Source organism: Pezoporus wallicus, unplaced genomic scaffold (genome assembly GCF_028554395.1).
Source record: "Pezoporus wallicus isolate ANWC-B61680 ecotype Strahan unplaced genomic scaffold, APGP_CSIRO_Pwel_v1 contig_6714, whole genome shotgun sequence".
In the NCBI taxonomy this organism is placed as follows: domain Eukaryota; kingdom Metazoa; phylum Chordata; class Aves; order Psittaciformes; family Psittacidae; genus Pezoporus; species Pezoporus wallicus.
Window position 1 is genome coordinate 3,053,986 of NW_026637486.1, and position 17,171 is coordinate 3,071,156.

At 44.7% G+C, this 17,171-nt stretch overlaps 3 protein-coding genes across 3 annotated transcripts in view; 1 reads left to right on the forward strand and 2 right to left on the reverse strand.

Annotated features, from left to right (window-relative positions):
* The window catches only part of NPHP1 (nephrocystin 1), a 180,991-nt gene that overhangs the window by 115,396 nt on the left and 48,424 nt on the right, over positions 1-17,171 (reverse strand). The window lies entirely within an intron of this gene.
* ERLEC1 (endoplasmic reticulum lectin 1) lies at positions 259-14,654 on the reverse strand. The gene is made up of 14 exons (XM_057405856.1): positions 14,430-14,654; positions 13,729-13,833; positions 12,409-12,489; positions 11,479-11,556; positions 11,265-11,328; positions 8,929-8,969; positions 6,423-6,646; positions 3,808-3,937; positions 3,241-3,402; positions 2,509-2,568; positions 2,118-2,242; positions 1,531-1,608; positions 1,272-1,347; positions 259-549 (listed from the first exon to the last, which is right to left on the reverse strand). Exons 1-14 carry the CDS (start codon positions 14,586-14,588, stop codon positions 478-480), a joined length of 1,455 nt encoding a protein of 484 aa, XP_057261839.1. The 5' UTR covers positions 14,589-14,654; the 3' UTR covers positions 259-477.
* ASB3 (ankyrin repeat and SOCS box containing 3) overlaps positions 14,806-17,171 on the forward strand; it is a 28,736-nt gene continuing 26,370 nt past the window's right edge. Inside the window, exon 1 of the mRNA XM_057405842.1 lies at positions 14,806-14,897. The gene's annotated coding sequence lies outside the window, so the exon portion shown is untranslated. The remainder of the gene's footprint in view (positions 14,898-17,171) is intronic.

Genomic DNA, 17,171 nt, shown 5'->3' on the forward strand with positions numbered 1-17,171 from the left:
CAACAGGAGAACACATTTCCAAGCAGTCAAACTGAGGTAACGCTGTGTCTGGACAAGCAGCGGCAGCAGAACAATAGTCAGTGTTGCAGCAGCTGCTGAAGGCTCCTGGGTGAAGCGTTGCTTTTGCTTTGCATTCTCTTGGCAGTTGAACTTCTCCCCTGAAGCTGGGCCGTGTTCCTTTTGCCTTTTTAAAGCTGGTAACTTACACCTCAGTGATGACGCCGCCGGCTGCAGAAGGTGCCACACACAAGTCAAAGAGGAAGTGCAAGACAAGATTTTAATCATTAAAAGTTTATCGATAACCTCTTATATACACATAGTTATACACAAAGTGGTTCGTGAGTCCCTCCTCTGCCAGGGTTCTGCTGGTGAGGCTGAAGCTGCTCTTGGCTGGCACCGTCTCGCAGGGGGATGTGAAGGGGGAGCCGCCGGTGGCCGTGGTGACAGGTATGGCTTGTGCAGGGGCTCTGCTGCTCCTCAGCTGGGCACCGAGAGGAGCCCGTGCTCGTCTGCTGTGTCCAGAATCTTACAGATGACGGGAGACTCCACCTTGGGTGGAAGAGATTGAAACAGTAAAGACTATGAAATTGTACCTCCAGTGCCTGAAGGGGCTGCAGGAAAGCTGGAGAGGGGCTTGGGACAAGGGCCTGTAGGGACAGGCCAAGGGGAATGGCTTGAACCTGCCAGAGGGGAGACTGAGATGAGCTCTTAGGTAGAAGCTCTTCCCTGTGAGGGTGCTGAGGCGCTGGCACAGGGTGCCCAGAGAAGCTGTGGCTGCCCCATCCCTGGCAGTGTTCAAGGCCAGGTTGGACACAAGGGCTTGGAGCAAGCTGCTCTAGTGGAAGGGGTCCCTGCCCGTGGCAAGGGTTGGAGCTGGAGGAGCTTTAAGGTCCCTTCCAACACAAACCAGGCTGGGGTTCTGTTTTACAACAGAGCAGGAGATCAATGAAGACAGACCGCCGTAGGCACGGTTCTAGAGCAGCACTCTCTAACCCCGAGTAAGTGCTTTCTACTTTTGGGTATGACTCCCACAGCATACTCAGTGTAATTAGTGTAATTAACAGTGACCCTCCTTTCTCCAAGCAGGTGCAACTGAACAAAAAGCAGTACTTGCTTAGATGTCATGTATATGGGCTGAAGTACACTACTCATACTCTGGGAATGTCTTGGGAAGAGTCAGTAGGAGGAAGGAACCATTTCAAACATACACCTGGAGATACTCTCTGCCAGGTGGCACCTGATCATAGGGATTTCCCCATGTTTCTTCTTACCCCAAGGATGTATTGGCAAGAATGAGGCTCTAACATGTATATGGTCACGGCGTGAGGGGAATCGGATTCTTTACATCTGAAAACAGAAAGGAAATGTTGTGGTGTTTAGTGTCCAAGAAACACAGAACTAAACCATGTATTTCCCTCTAGCATTTTTAGGAAGTTGACAGTCATTGCTTTCTGCAGACGGCAGAGGCTGCCCCCTCTGACACAGAGAGCAGAGACGCAAAACATCAGCTTACTGAGAAAGTGAACTTACTTCAATTTCACAGTCACCTGCCTTGGCTTGTCTGTCAAGTCACAAACATCTCCATTTCCATAGAAATGAGACACCATCCTGCCACAAAAGATGGGAATGAAAATGTTTGGAAATAGTACACGCAGTTCTTAAGCAGGTAGCTAACTTGTGTGATGCATATCTCATCATTCTTCAAATACAGGGGGCTTGGAGCAAGCTGCTCTAGTGGAAGGTGTCCCTGCCCATGGCAGGGGTTGGAACTGGAGAAGCTTCAAGGTCCCTCCCAGCCTAAACCGCTCTGTGATTCTATTTAACTCAAATATACAAACCAAAGTAGTAACACACTGTATTTCAGTGACTGCAGAAGCAAATAGTTGTTCACTCTTGGGAGATTTTTCTCTGTGTCACATCCCAAGGGTTGAATTACCTTTTCTGATGTTGCATGCTCATTAGGGGGAAATAATAATAAACCAAATACCTATACACACTGCTCCTGACAGTTGTAGCTATTTGTGAACTGAACATTCACACGCTGCAGAAGTGGCCCTGATGATTATTCCTCTCTATGGCAAACATGGGGGCAGTGATGGTGGTGGTGGTACCCATACCGAACTGTCTGTGTGCCGTCTTCCTGGAGATGATATGTTCTAGCAGCGTTCTTCCTGGCCCACTCAATGTGTTCCTCCTTGTTCCACGTACCCACCACCACGGAAGTCTTGCCAGTTTCCTTGTCCTACAAAAGGGGAAGCTGATAATTATACCTTGTATGGCGTATTTAGCAGCAAGCATATTGTAAATGATGTGTAGAATGTCAGCTCTGTCTGACACGGTACCTACATCCCCCTGCATAAACATAGGCAGCACACAGAGGATGTCTTTCCCGAAATCCAACTTAAATCACCCAAGAACAGGATGCTGTTTTTTTCCAGAGTGCAGATTCTCTAACCCCTTATTCCCCACAGCCATCTAGTGGCAGAACATGCAACTGTTTAAACATACCTCATGATACTGATGAACGTATTTGCCGTAGCAGAATTCATACTTCCACCAGCCAACACCCTGGGGAGAGGGATAATCTCAGTGTTAAAACAAAGCAAAAACCCACAAACCAGATAAAATGCCCCAAAAGAGCCACGTCCACTTCCCTCCGGACCCTAAACCACTGTTGATTTTAGCTCTCAACTTTCACATCTGTTAATTAGATGTGTTGATTCAAGATTGGCACTGAGAGGGAATCTCTTATCAGACTGATACAGGGAAGTGTATCAGAGGTGGAATAAGTGAGTTTAAGCCAAGTTTAAACCTGAAGAGCCACATATGACTAAATTCCTTAAACTAGTTGTGTACTCCCTGTTTATCTTTTAAAGAAATACTTTCCTCTTTGAAAGATAGCACAACCTCAGATGCCTTTGCTCTGCTCAGTAAGTCTGATGAGAAGTTTTTTTCCTTCTCCTTAACCAAATCAATTCTCAGGAGCTACTTTAATTTCACTGTGATTCTATTCAATTTATAAATATTCTATTTATTTATGATTGTTCAGATAAACTGAATTTCAACAGAAAGGTTAAAGATACCTTCCTGGCACATAAGCCTTCCCGATATCAATGCAGGGAGAGGTAAGTATTAGCTGTATCAGAAAGCAGCTATCACAGCTCATGGAGAAATGAAATACATAAACCAGTTTGTGCAATTAAGGAGTAGCTATTTGATTTTATGTAGCTTATTTCTCACCCCATGGAAGCAGTAAGAACCACTCAGAAATTCCTTTATAAGCTGCTCATCAGTCAGTTTGGAGATGTGGGTTGTTCCCACAGTTAACAGTTGATGGCTACCAACAGCAACAGGCTTGTGAATGGAAGAAAATTTCTCTTCTTTTGTTGACTGCATTTCTTCCTGAAATGGAATTTTACACAAAAAACACCCATTTAGATTTCATAAGGCCCTTGCAAAGTCATAATAATTAAGTGAAGTTACTTAATACTAAGTGGGGTGACTGTAGGAATAAGTATGAAAGCATTTTGTCATTGTTTTCACTGTCTTTAGCATAGCTGAGAAAAAAAGAGCCAAATTCAAAGACTTCACACATCTGTAAACTGTAGGCTACAAAAAGTTTTAAATCAGTAGCCCAAACTTTCTTGCTTTGTTTTCATTCCAAACAAGGTAACTTACAGATGACTTCAACAAAGACTGACATGGTCTTACAAAGCTGGGTAACAGAATTTACTCCATGGAAGTGAAAGTTGTGGGTGTTACAGCATGGAAAATAAGTATTTTCTATTAAAGTGAAACAAATCCTACCTCCTTAACCTTTCTAAAAGGCATCTTCATCATTTCTTGCTGTTTCTCCAGCTGTTCCAGATTATGGGGCTTAAGTGGGGATCCTGGCAGAGACTGGCAGAAGATGTCATTCACAGGAGAGGCCCTGAACCTGTCCAAACAAGTGAGCCAAACATCACTTACCATGCCTTAAAGACAAGACACACTATTTTACTGCTCTAAGTTTCTGGCTGAGGTGCGTATTTTCCTTCTTGTACTTGCACTGTCTCAGCCAAAGCTACCCTGTTCTTATAACTGATGTGAATATGCTTTTCGCCCAGTTTAGTCTCACTCCTAATGCTGCCAGATGACTGGAAATGTGATCAAACCCCTCCTCATCAAAGGGAAAAGCTGCGTATTAAAAGGAAAACTGCATTATACATGAACTATGAATGTAGTGTCAAGGCCACACAAAACTCTCAGAAACCAGGAAACAGCAAAGGTTAAACCTGATAGATGCAGTTCCTGTATCATTAAATCATACATTCTTGTAGTGCCTGACATGTATGGCTTTTCTTAGTGCACATACATCCGTTATTCCTTTACCACTCTCTTCATGCCCCATCCCTGGCGGTGTTCAAGGCCAGGTTGGACACAGGGGCTTAGAGCAAGCTGCTCTAGTGGAAGGTGTCCCTGCCCATGGCAGGGGGTTGAAGCTGGAGCTTTAAGGTCCCTTCCAAACCAAACCAGTCTGGGGTTCTATGTCTGCAAAAAGTAGCTTATTTCAGGAAAGAAAAAGTAAGAGATGAAGCAGAGTCAACACAGGTTTCTTCTCAGTTTACATGAAGGCCTCATTAAAGCACCAAATAAGCCTTAACAGAAAATAGTAAAGTGAACATCACAATGAGAACCACAATGACAAACAAAGCATTTGTGCAGCTTTCCCTGCTCCTCCTGTTGAAAAGGGCCTTTTTAGAGAAAGCTTATTTACAAACCAAACATGCAGATACTACTCCAGGAACAAGGTGGCCTCTGGTGATGTCCTCCTAGGAAGAGGCTGTAGTACACAGCACTAGTTGTGTAATAATCACCACTGCAGTTAAAAGAACCTTAAAACATTCCATAAATTACATCTGCACTCTAGATTAAACAAGCCCTGTACCAAAGCAGCCTGGCTTTATCTCAATTTTATTTAAACAGCACTAATAGTCAGAGCAGACAAATACTACCTTTCACTGCCTTCCTCCTTGTCCCCAATTCCCACCAATTTAAAAACCCCTCAAATTGTACCAAGAGAAGAGCTAATGGAAATACTTCTGCTCAGTTAATGCAAGCCCATTATTGGGTAAGATAATGGGAAGAGCACTGGTGGCTGAAGTACTGCTCTGTGCTGTTTAAGGTACACATGACAGGAAAAGTGCTCTTAATTTAACGTGAGGTTGGTTTGTTGCTTTCTCAGCTGAGCAGCACTTCCAGCCTGCCATCTCCACCCATCTTTATTTAATGGAGACGATAAAGTGGGATAACAAAGACCTTTATGTTTATTTTAAGTATTTCCTGCTAGTGGCCAGGAAGCTTTCCCTGCCTGCCCTTTGGGAGGAGGGAGCAGCTCAAGATTTATCCTTATCAAACAACAGAACAATCTGCCTCTGCACTTTCTAGTTTGGGGCTCATACAGAGGCTTAAAAGAGTCAGAGTAAACAGGTAACAGTGTAATAGAGAAGCACAGCAGACAAAATGTTACCAAACCCATCTTCATGAGAGAATGTACAACCAAGACTGCATATTTAATAGCATAACTTATTTACTCCAACAGCAAGTGTTTATTAAATGCATGATTGAGGATTTTGTCCTTTAGACTCTCTCGCCTATTTCAGAGCAGTGATTAAATCCTCCCTTGTTCTAACATCTGCGTGCATGGGAAATTCAGAACTCCTGCCACTATTTCCCCCTTCATTTGTATGCCAGATTCACTCTTACACCACTTGAACAGACAAGAATCCATATGACTGAGACTAAATGTATCCCATAGGTGCATGGCACAATTTGGGGGCAGGAGGGGAAATCCTAAGCTTCATTTTGGAAAATAACACTGAAATTGTGAATGTTTCATATGAAAATGACTTCACAGCTGAAGGCAGTAAAGCAGGACAGAGACAGATGGGAGTTCCTTAAGTTGGGACTACTGCTAAAATAACATCAAGGTTACGCCTGAAGACTATACTTTTGTTTTCTGGAATTATGGAAGATGAAGTCTATACTCAAAATAACACACTGATGCAATCTGCATTCTTTAAATACCATGAAGATGATCCCCCAGACCTTGAAGTCATGAGCTAAGAGGAGACAGGCTGTTGTTAATCTGCCTGCAGCCTTAATGTCCTAGTTTGCGTTTCCCCAGCGCCAGGGCTAGGAACTTACCTGCTGGAAATAGCTGTACTTCCCATCTGTTTCTCATGTGAGATCAGGCATTAGAGACTTACAAACTGCAAAGGTCATGCAATTTAACCTGAAAACTTAAGAAGCCTTGCCAAAGTACATACAAGTGTCACAGCTCTGTACCAGAAACCACAGCTGGGTATGACTTACATAAGCACATACATGTGTGGCACCTGATGACAATTTGAAGTGGGGGTAGCCAAAATTAGATACTGTACCTGTATTTAGGGTGGCTGCAGAGCAGAGGTGTCAGTATAACCACTTCATATTCACAGGTGGTAACTTCTGCTACTGAAAGGATCTCATGTTTAGCTTCTGGGTGACAGATGTACATCACTGTGCTTGACCTGGGCAGGTTTTGTCTCAAGCTACAAGGTGTGCCGTTTCCCATTTCTACAGGGTAGTACGGGGTCATTTGCCCTTCTATGTTTTTGGTAGGTATCTAGGTGAAAGAAAGTGAAAAATTAAGAGGATGAACAAAGCTCCTTTGACTCTTCTGAAACAAAAGATATGCTTACACTCTGCAGAGCGGGCATTACAGCATTGAAAACAGCCTCTGTGTAGTCACTTGGTGTTTCTGCAACATGCAAATATGCTCTGGTTTATTACCTCCATACCCTGCACAAATGCACTGAGCCACACATGAGTTTTGGTTACAAAAGCAGGTGGTTTCTCTGCATGGGCTGCCTGATGTTTCAGTTCTAAGTCAGCTTGCCAGCTGTGTGCAGTGTTTTGGAAGAGCACCAAGCCAGCTATGTTCACCCTGCAGGAGACAAGGGGATGACAGTAGCTCTGCCAGACTCAGCTCAGGTCTGACCAGGCCCATTACCTTCACTTCAGTGCCAGGGCTTGTAGACTCTAAAACACCCCTGCAAAGTGATGCCTGCACTACACCTTTTGGCATTCCCAGCCTGGGCTGTTCCATATCCAGAGTATCCCACACCAGCTGTTATTGTGGCTAACAAAGTTAATGATATATACAAACCAAAAGTGTGTACAACAAGCTCTCTTCAGACTTGTCCCTTCCTGTTTCATCCAGCTTCTACTTAAAGAAATTAATTCCCCAAACTGATAAAAATCCCTTTCTGGGTTCCTAACTTGGAAGCAGCTGAAGTTCCTGGGTACCAAAAGTTCTGCTTGTGCAAAAGCCATGCTGGAACTCACAGACTAGACCTTTTCCTACCTGTGTTGCTTGAGCTAGTATAGGTTTGCAGTGCGTGACAAATCAGGCTTTGTGCTAAAAGGTGGTGGTGCCTTCTGTGGTCAGGACACTAAGCTGAGGACCTGAGACCCTTCTGTACCTACTTATTCTGCTTTTCAAACCACACTACCCTGTCACAGGCTACTGATTCTCTCCTCAAATTGCTCCATCATGAATGAAATGATGAGACATTCATGAGGTTAAAGAATGAACATGCCAGCAGCTCAACTGCTCAGGTGCTTCTTGGCTTCCAGTCACTTATCAACTCTATACTTCAATATTCAAAGGTGGGAAATGAAAATACATTCTGTTTGTCTACAAAAGAGTTGAGAAAAAAGGTACCAGGGCCTTCCCTTTCTGTCTTTCTCAATGAAACAACTGTTTTTTCCTTAAAAATAGAAGAATTATGCCTACACATTTCATTGAGGGTAACTTCAAGAAATCTGAATGCAGACAGCTGTGGTTTGCACACAACTGAAAGGCACACAGTAGGACTTAAGATACACCTCTAGTTGTGGCAGTTGCTTGAAGCACCACCCAGCTGTGTTGTCTGTTATGTGTTCTTTCCCCTTCCTGACTAGAGGACCCATGCAAATTATGGCTAAATTCTTTATGGACTGAAACCAAGACAGTGTTTGTATATCAGAAAAACTGTCAGTGCCAGTAAAAGACAATTTCCTCTGAAAGAAAAAATAATTCACCTTACAAGGAACTTAGTTTGAATTTCCAAGAGGCATAACTGCCACTGCCATGACAACGGGCCACATTCTGACTTGGTTCTGCTCCACCAACTTATCTGGCATGTGTATTTTCTAAGATCCTCTGCAGAACCACCACTCTGTGCTATGTAAATCAGCACTGCAAGGGACATGTAGACTAAAAATTGATTTAAGATTTAAAAGGAAGGATAACTGGCAATAAGGTAGGGGGGGGTGTGTGTCCACAGGTCAGATCTGCTACTGCAAATTCCAAACTCCAATGTGCTTCAGGTACTTCCATTGTTTTGCTATCAAGTTAGTGACTCAGAACTGAATTTTGGGGCCTAAACACACAGCAAAGTTCTCTAATGGAAAAGGGAAGCAGAAAGTTTTATGGGAAGGGTCAAGTCAGCTAAGAAATCTCTTAGGGATTTTGTGCTGTAGGATTTTGTTAATGTTTTTTTTTCTGTACCCAAAATGCACAAAAGTGTCGTTAAGGGAACTGGAAAACTGTTACTAGACCATAATGTGGATTTGTGGTTATGTGTATTGTCTTCAGAGTAGAAGAGTACATAATTCATCACATTTAAGTTTAAGATTAGCATAATTTTAAGGTAAATAAGTAGAAGGGAAAGAAGATTGACTAACTAGACTACATAGCTTCCTGAGCTGGGACTGAGAATCAAAATGAGAAGAGTGCAGCTCAGGAACAGAGCTTCATTTTTTGATTCTCAATTTGGAAGGGAACTTGTAACATTAATCCCATCACATATAAATTGCCTCCACTATTGATGGCAAAAGTTAAAATAGATGGTTTTCACTTGCCTCTTTTGCACTGTCTTTGAGATTTTCTTTCTCTTCTTGATCTAGGGAATAATTAAGAATGAGGTAAGCATAAAATCTGTGAACTTGAAATAAAATGCAATTACATACACAGAAGTTTGTATGGTGTGTGTATTTGCTGGTACTTCGTGTAGATGCTGACAAGAGTCAATTTCATGAACTTGCAGGTGCAAAAGAGGAAAGAAAGGAAATAAACAGTGATCTGGGGTCCAGAGCAAACAGAACACAATAGGAACTAGCATTGTCTTAAAACACTTTTGAGTGTATAGGACAGACCAAATCCAGCCCTAGCATCAGAGGAAGGCCAGTCAGGGCAGGAGAATACATCACTCACTACTGCTGTTCTTTGAGGGGCAGCTCAAGGTGAGTGGATTACAGGCTGGGACAGTAAACAGGCAAGTTCTTCAGCTCACCCACTAGCCAGCCTCAGAGGATACACTCCTAGGAAGAAGTGGGGCCGGACTTCATGCCAGACTAATGATGCTGAGAGTAAACATCCTTACAGGGCTGGGGTTGCAAGCTGTCACAGGTGAGGATCATAGAATCAACCAGGCTGGAAAAGCCCTTCAAGCTCATCCAGTCCAACCCTTCCCCAGCACTGCCAAGGCCACCACTAACCCATGGCACTGAGGCCTCGTCTCCACGGGGCTGTGAACACTTGCAGGGATGGTGACTGCAGCCCTGCCCTGGGCAGCCTGTTCCAATGCCTGAACACCCTCTGGGGCAGGAATTGTTCCTCAGCTCCATCTAAACCTGCCCTGGTGCAGCTTGAGGCCATTTCCTCTTGTCCCATCCCTTGTTCCTTGGGAGCAGAGCCCAGCCCCTCTTGGCTCCATCCTCCTGTCAGGCAGTTGTAGGGAGCAGTAAGATACCCCCTGAGCATTCTCTTCTCCAGGCTAAACCACCCCAGGTCCCTCAGCCTTCCAAACTGCTTCAAGACTCCATTCAGAGTTAGGTGAGCAAAAGGCCACTCTGCTTTGCCATCACCCATTCAGCTGGTCCAAATTTACTGTCTCACACTCCTGCATATCAGCTCACAGTGGTTTGAGAAACCATCTATTTTTTAAGAGTAGTGTGAATTGCTATGTAGGAAGCATAAAAAGAATAGTCTGCCACCTAAGCAGAAAGTACAGAGGGTCAACATCCTAAAAGACTCAGATATGATGACTTGAAGTATATCATCACACTTAACTTCAGCACCCAGCCCCACAAAACAACTGGGATCTCAAATTAAACAATGTTTTCCGTACATCTAGGGGGAATTAGGCATCTCTGCACAGGATTAACAGCAGCAAAACCAAGCAACTCAGTAGTAAAGAAATGCCAAGCAATGCAGTTTCTGAAGCTGTGTTTCTTTTCAGGACTAAGATCCCCAGCTGAAGGCTGCAGGCAGGAATGTGAAGGAATGGGATTAAAGGTACTAAATCCCTTCCAAGTTTGAGGCATTCATGTTAATCTCTTGCAGGAACAGAAAAACGTGGTGCCACCTTTTACATACCTAGAATTAAAAACCACCAACCTAGATGATGCTTTTTTCTACTGTTCGTATCATCACTGATGAATGAATGCTTACTCTTTGGATTTTTGAGAGTTCTCTGGACTAATACACCACCAAAGTGCTCACCCAGAAGGCAAATATTGGCAGATACAACCACAGAACTTCCAACATCTACTATTATTTACAGGCAAAAAAAATACAACTGCTCAGAAAATTAGTTACTCTAAACTACAGTTTGAGTTTGGGGCTCAGCTACCTAATTCCCACCAAACTCCCATTTCAGTATTTCTAAAGATCTACAGCAGGATCCCTAAAAAAACACTCTCAAACAGTTCCAAGGTTTGCAGACAATGTGTTACTACAGAAAAGCAGAAGCCAAGATGTGCTACGTACTCTGCCCTCTGCTACAGTTTGAAAGACACTTCTCCCCACCCAAAAAGAGTGGCAACAGGCTGTATTACCAAAGTCTGGTCTGTCACATACTGATTCCATCTCTTATATTATGTATTTTCTTTCCCTGACACTAATAATTGCAGATTTATGCATCTTATCATAGAATTATACAATGATTAGGTTTGGAAGGGACCTTAAGGATCATACAGTTCCAATCTAATCAATTAGCATGGCAAAACTGACAGGATGAACGGAATGTGAGGTGCTAAAAGGCATTCACTATAATAATACATTTTGTAACATGTAATCTACAATATTCTATGCTATTGCACTGGGAGTCAGTTTTGCACAGCCTGTTCCTCAGGTAGTAATAATTAAACCCCAACAATTAATAAGCATCAGCAAAATAAAATAACTCAAGACAAACCTGGTTCTGATAATGGGCTCTTCATCATCATATTCCCCAGATAGTATTCTTGGATGTTTATTTTCTACAATCAAAAGGAGTTAAAAGAGATCACAGTTACCAATTTCCATCCTTTTTCAGGTGTACAGGAATTCAAGTCTTCAAGAGGAGTTAAGCATGAACATGCCAGTGGAAAAGGGCATAATTTGAGATTACTCAATGTGCAGAAGCCTACCTGTCCTGTTTCCTTCTCCTCGTGGTACTGGCGGATGTGTTTACCATGGCAGACTTCATATGTCCAGTAAGATTCAATCTTAAAATAAACAGATTTCTGTTTAGATACATCCTCCCCGACTCCAGATTCTCCCAAAATTCTGGCTTTTGCAGCAACGAAACACAGCCCAAGCAGATGGCCTTGGGCACCCTCCAAAACAATAGCACAAGGAATGGTCTCAGTGTTCTCCAAGCATTTTGGTGTTACAAATAAATACACTGGGCAGCTTCCTTGACTTTCATACAGATAAAAAATGAAGGAAAATAGTTAAATAAGATGTAAAGACTCAGTTTTCCCCTAAACCACTGGGGCTAAGCTGCAGTGACTCCACGCAGCCTGGTTTTGACAACTGTCATTGATACAGGCTGTTTACCAACTATGCTTGACGCACTCTCCCATCGTTAAGGACTTGTGTGGGATTACACATAGGTGTAATTCAGCCACTTTCATGGTCTCTGTACCACGTTGCCTTGGTATTAAGCTTATTCTTTAATGTAAGACATGAGTCTTAAAGGGGGATGACAGTTGATGGAAAGCTAGAAAACTTTCAGAGTATTTAGAAGCATGTTTGGTTTGGTTTTCTAACACTTTTCATTAGGTTTTCACACATTATATGGCTTGATTCCTGGAAGGAAGTATTTTAAATCCATGTTCGAGATTGCTCATAGATGAACGCCATTTATTTGAACGCTGACATCTTCAATTATACAGACTTTTTTTTTATCAGCATATTAAGAGATTCATAAAGCGGTAGAGGTCTTATTTTAGACTGAATTAGTACCTGAAGTCTAAGACATATTTATCCAAACAGTTTAATATGCTAAACCTTGAAATGGACTGGATTGTAAACTTTTGATTAGCATTTGAATTATCAACACAGAAGTAACATACCCTGTATGAGCAGCTACTTTGCTTAAAAAGTGGTTCCAATAATTCTCCTGGAGTAGGACCTTTATAGTCTTTTTCTTCTTCCTATAATAGAAGGGTATTTCATTACATTAAAATTAACAGTACTTTGGTTAGTTTAGTTAATATTCATTTGAAACAGTAAAAAAACAAACCAAAAATCTTATTGCAAAATTGAAAGGTACAAGCCCTCATTAATTCCTGCCCTGAAGGAGCTGTGTGGTGATTAGGGGGGAAAAAAAAAGATCATTTAATAACAAGGGGCAAATGGAAGTCACAAATAAAGTAGTCAAACCAGAAAAGTTTTGTGGCCTAGAAGTGGTGAAAGAGCAGGAACTCTCCACTTGCTTGTGTCCACAGTGGCAGGGTGGGGTGTGCACAGGCAAACAGCACCAACAGGCTTCTCATTTGTTAGTCAATGCTGATGCAGCATAACTGGGACGTCGCACAGCTTTTATGTAATTAAAAAAAGGATCAAAAAAGCATGACTAATACAGTGAAAGTTTATTTCTGCATCATTTTTGCTCTAGAAACACGCACGTTATTGAAGAGACTTCCATTCCAAGTTCTTGAGTATTAAAGACTTGTCACCTAGCCTGAAGCCCTCTGTGCTGTCAGTCACGTAAAGGACGAGGGCTGTGTCAAAGTGGGAGGTCCTATCACAGGAGTGCAGCTCAACTGTTCAAGTTCTCACACCTGAACCTCAGGAGGAATAAACGACCAATGATAAACCCCAGCAAAGGCCTCCTCAAGCTACATTTTCTGTACAAACAAAGGCATTTATTTCTTTTTAAATTTAAACCTCAAATTGTGCATCCAGACGTCCAATTGAGGAAGCAACGACCCTAATGGTAGAACCACTACTGGGATAGTACTTACAGATAGGGTGATCACGATAGCAATGTTAACAACCTCTATAGCCATTTACTGACCTAGAATTTGACAACAGCACTTAAAAACCAAGCATTTCCCAATCCTAGCAATACACAGAACATAGCAATCACGTGTTGCCAAATAAGGACTTCAAAGCATTCAGACTGGCCCCACTTATTACAGAGCTAGTATGTAATACAAAGTGAAGGGTGTCCCTGCCCATGGCAGGGGGGTTGGAACTTGATGATCTTAAGGTCCTTTCCAACCCTGACTATTCTATGATTCTATGATCTACCACAAACTGTGAAGCTCTGAGGGATGCTGTAGATGCTGCTCTTCTGATCTGGGGCAGGGGGAAGGGGGGGAACTGAAAAGATGCTGTCAAGACTTGTCTGCAGTTTATAACTGCAATAAAGGCTTGACTGAACTTACCTCATTGCCACTTGCTATCAGCGGAAGCAGGCATTTATACTTCTCTTTGTCCACAGTGGTCATTATAATGTAGTTATCCTCTTTGTACAGGACACCAGTCGTAGGCTGAGAAAACAACCGACCTGTGGATTAGTCAGGTGGCTCTTTTACTGCTCCTTGTTAGAAACAGCCCAGAACTGACGAGCAGTACGCTTAATTCATAGCGGTCTGGGGTATTTCCTGGGTCTCCACAAGACTGAAGGCTTTTCTTGCCTTCTCCTTTGCTTCCACCCTCTGCCTCCTGCCACATCCCTGCTGTTATAAAGGCCGTTTCCTAAAGCAACACCCCCAGAACCACCGCACTTTTCCAGCAGCCTTTCCCATGTTGATCTTCAGGGCAGGTTCCCCTGGGATTTGCCCAGCTGACAGGCTCAGGCCGTGGCCCGAGTCCCAGAGCTCACCCTCTGTCCTGGGACCCGTGTACCACAGCCAAAACGCAGGGAGATGCTTAAGGGACCCCCCCAGCAAAGGCTACGTGGGGCTCACCCCAACCTGAAACGCTTCTGTAGCGGAACGACTTCAAACCCAACGGCCAAGCGCGAGGGCTCCGCCGCTGGAGCCACCGCCCCCCGTTAACAGCTACAGCCGCCCGGCTCCCCACGGGAGAAAGCCGCTGAGGGAGCAGTGAGCGGCCACCCCCCGGCCCCCGCCGCGGTACCCACCAGGCTGAACTCGGTGCCGGGCCAGTTCACCCTGAAGGGGATGTCGTCGCTGAGCTGAGGGAGAGCGCGGCCGCCCTCCGCCACCACGGCGGCCGCCAGGGCCGGCAGCAGCCCGCAGAGCAGCGCCGGGGCGGGCGGCCGGTGCCGGCGGTCCCTCATGCCGGCCGGCGGGGAAGGAAGGAGGGAGGGAAGGGAGCGAGGGGAGCGCCGGGCAGCGCCGCCGCCACGTCTGCTTCCGTCAGGGCGGGCTCCCGCGCATCAACATCCGGGGCACCCGCGGCAGTGGCGGGAGGCGGCGGCTGAGGGGAGCGGGTGAGGAGCCGCCGGCTCCGTGTGGAAACCGCAGCCTTGAGCCTCACGTCGGCGGTCGTAGGGGCTCTGGGGTCGTTAACGGCTCGGTTAAAGCCTCCCCGCTGCCCTGCGGGTGCTGAGTGCCGGTGCGCTGAGGAGAGGGCTCGCTGGTGGAGGGTAAGAGCTGCGGTCGCGCTCGTTCCGGTGTGACTTAAAAACGCCGAAGTGTTGGTGTTCCGGGAGGTGCTGCGTGTGCCGTTGTGGTGCCTCTGTAGTGAGCTGTTGGAGCGAGGGCAGAGGGGAACATGGAGCTGCTGCGAGGGCTGGAGCAGCTCTGCTCTGGAGCCAGGCTGAGAGAGCTGGGCTGGGGCAGCCTGGAGAAGAGAAGGCTCCTGAAGGGGAGACCTGAGAGCAGCTCCAGTGCCTGAAGGGGCTGCAGGAAAGCTGGAGAGGGGCTTGGGACAAGGGATGCAGGGACAGGCCAAGGGGAATGGCTTGAACCTGCCCGAGGGGAGACTGAGCTGAGCTCTTAGGCAGAAGCTCTTCCCTGTGAGGGTGCTGAGGCGCTGGCACAGGGTGCCCAGAGAAGCTGTGGCTGCCCCATCCCTGGCAGTGTTCAAGGCCAGGTTGGACACAGGGGCTTGGAGCAAGCTGCTCTAGTGGAAGGGGTCCCTGCCCGTGGCAGGGCTTGGAGCTGGAGGAGCTTTAAGGTCCCTTCAACCCAAACCAGTCTGGGATTCCATGATTCTAGAGGAAGAAAAAACACAGGGCAATTTTGCTGTCTGCTTTGCAGTTGGTGATGGGTGATGGTGACGTATGCGGCTAACAGCAGTGTTGTGGAAGTGTACAGCAATTCTTAAGCCTTAAAACCCCCTAATTTCTGAAATATTTACTGAGAGAAGTATGTAGAGGTAAAGGAAGCCATGATTCCGGGAAATAATCCCAGTGGTGGTGGAGAAGGTTAACCCTGGATGTTGTGGGGGAATTGTTTGGTTTATGATGTTATGTTCCAGGCCATGCTTCATTGCATTTTGATGCTTAGTTTCAAAATCGGCTGTTTTAGTCAATAGTGAACTGTTTGTAAATAGTTTGTAATCCCTTGGTTGTCTTGTGCCCTGGGCAGAAGAACCGTTTCCAGATGGGGTAATATAAATGAGATAGGTTAAAATTTGCTAAATGGCTGCACTGGGTCTAACCAATATTTTTGAGCTTTTCTGCTGTTATTTTCTTGTTTAAAGATGTAATTATGTTATCTTTTCCTGGTTCAGCTGGTGCCAAAGTAGATAGTGCTGGGAGCAAATTCCTTTCCAGCTCAAGGACATGCACGATTTGAGGAAAATGCTAGAATAGCTGCAGAGAAGAGACCTAAACTGCAAAGGGCCAGAAGGATGCAGGCAAGGCCTTGGTTTGAGGCAAGGGAGAGCAACAGTTAAAGGAAAGCTGCTTAAATGAAAAGCTGGAGGAGCAGGCAAATCAATGTAGGAATACTGAGAGCGTGTAAAGTTGGAATAATCAGGGTTGTACTGCAGATGGTGATCAAAGGGAGTGTAGTCAGTGCTCAGCTCTTGTAGAAAAGCCTTATTTATTGGGAAAGACAGCGTGTTTCTAATCTTGTGATAATTATATGGTAGTAAGTCAAGATACAGGGCTTGCTCTCCTGCTGCCTGCTTGCATCCCCTCTGCCACTCCGTAGCGTGGCTGAACTGAGTGGAAAACCACCTCATAAGAGCATTTGTGTTACACAGAGCAGACACACGGGAATAGATGGGGTGGGGGAGCTGTAACAGCTGGGTTTCTTCAACATCATCTGCTCCTTAGCTTGAGTAAAGCCTGCATCCACGTGCACACCTGAAGGAAGGGTTACAAATTGGAGTTAAACATGACAAACTTCAGGAAACGGTGATATGCAATAGTGATATAATATTGATGGGGGATGCTGCAATAATATTGTTGCCTTAGCTTTTAAGGGCAAGTGGTGTTCAAAATGTTTGTTTGTTGGAGTTTTTCCTGCTTGTAAGGGGCAACAATGGCTTCTTGCCGTTGCCTGAACTGTTCAGACTTGGAGCTTCTCTGGAGGCCATAAGTTTTCGTCAGCTGCTAAAGAGCTGCAGCATGACACAGTTACTCTTGTGTTTGTGCTGAAGACTGTTTTACTGAGTGTATTAAAGTAACTTAACAATTGCCAGACACTGCATTCTTCTGTGAGACTGAACTGCACCTTAGTTACCTTTTTGAAGGACTTTCTTCAGGTTTTAGTTTCTAGAGAGCAGCCTTGTCTAGGAAGGGTCTGGTCTTTATGTATCATAGAAAAAAAAAGATTTGAGAGCATGGAAGTGGGAATAAAGATGGAGTGATGCAAAAGCAAAGAAATCATTAACAATTCCTTTTTTGTGTAGTGAGAGCATGAGAGTTTTGATCTGAAAAGGTCTGTGATGCTCAAACTTTGGTAAT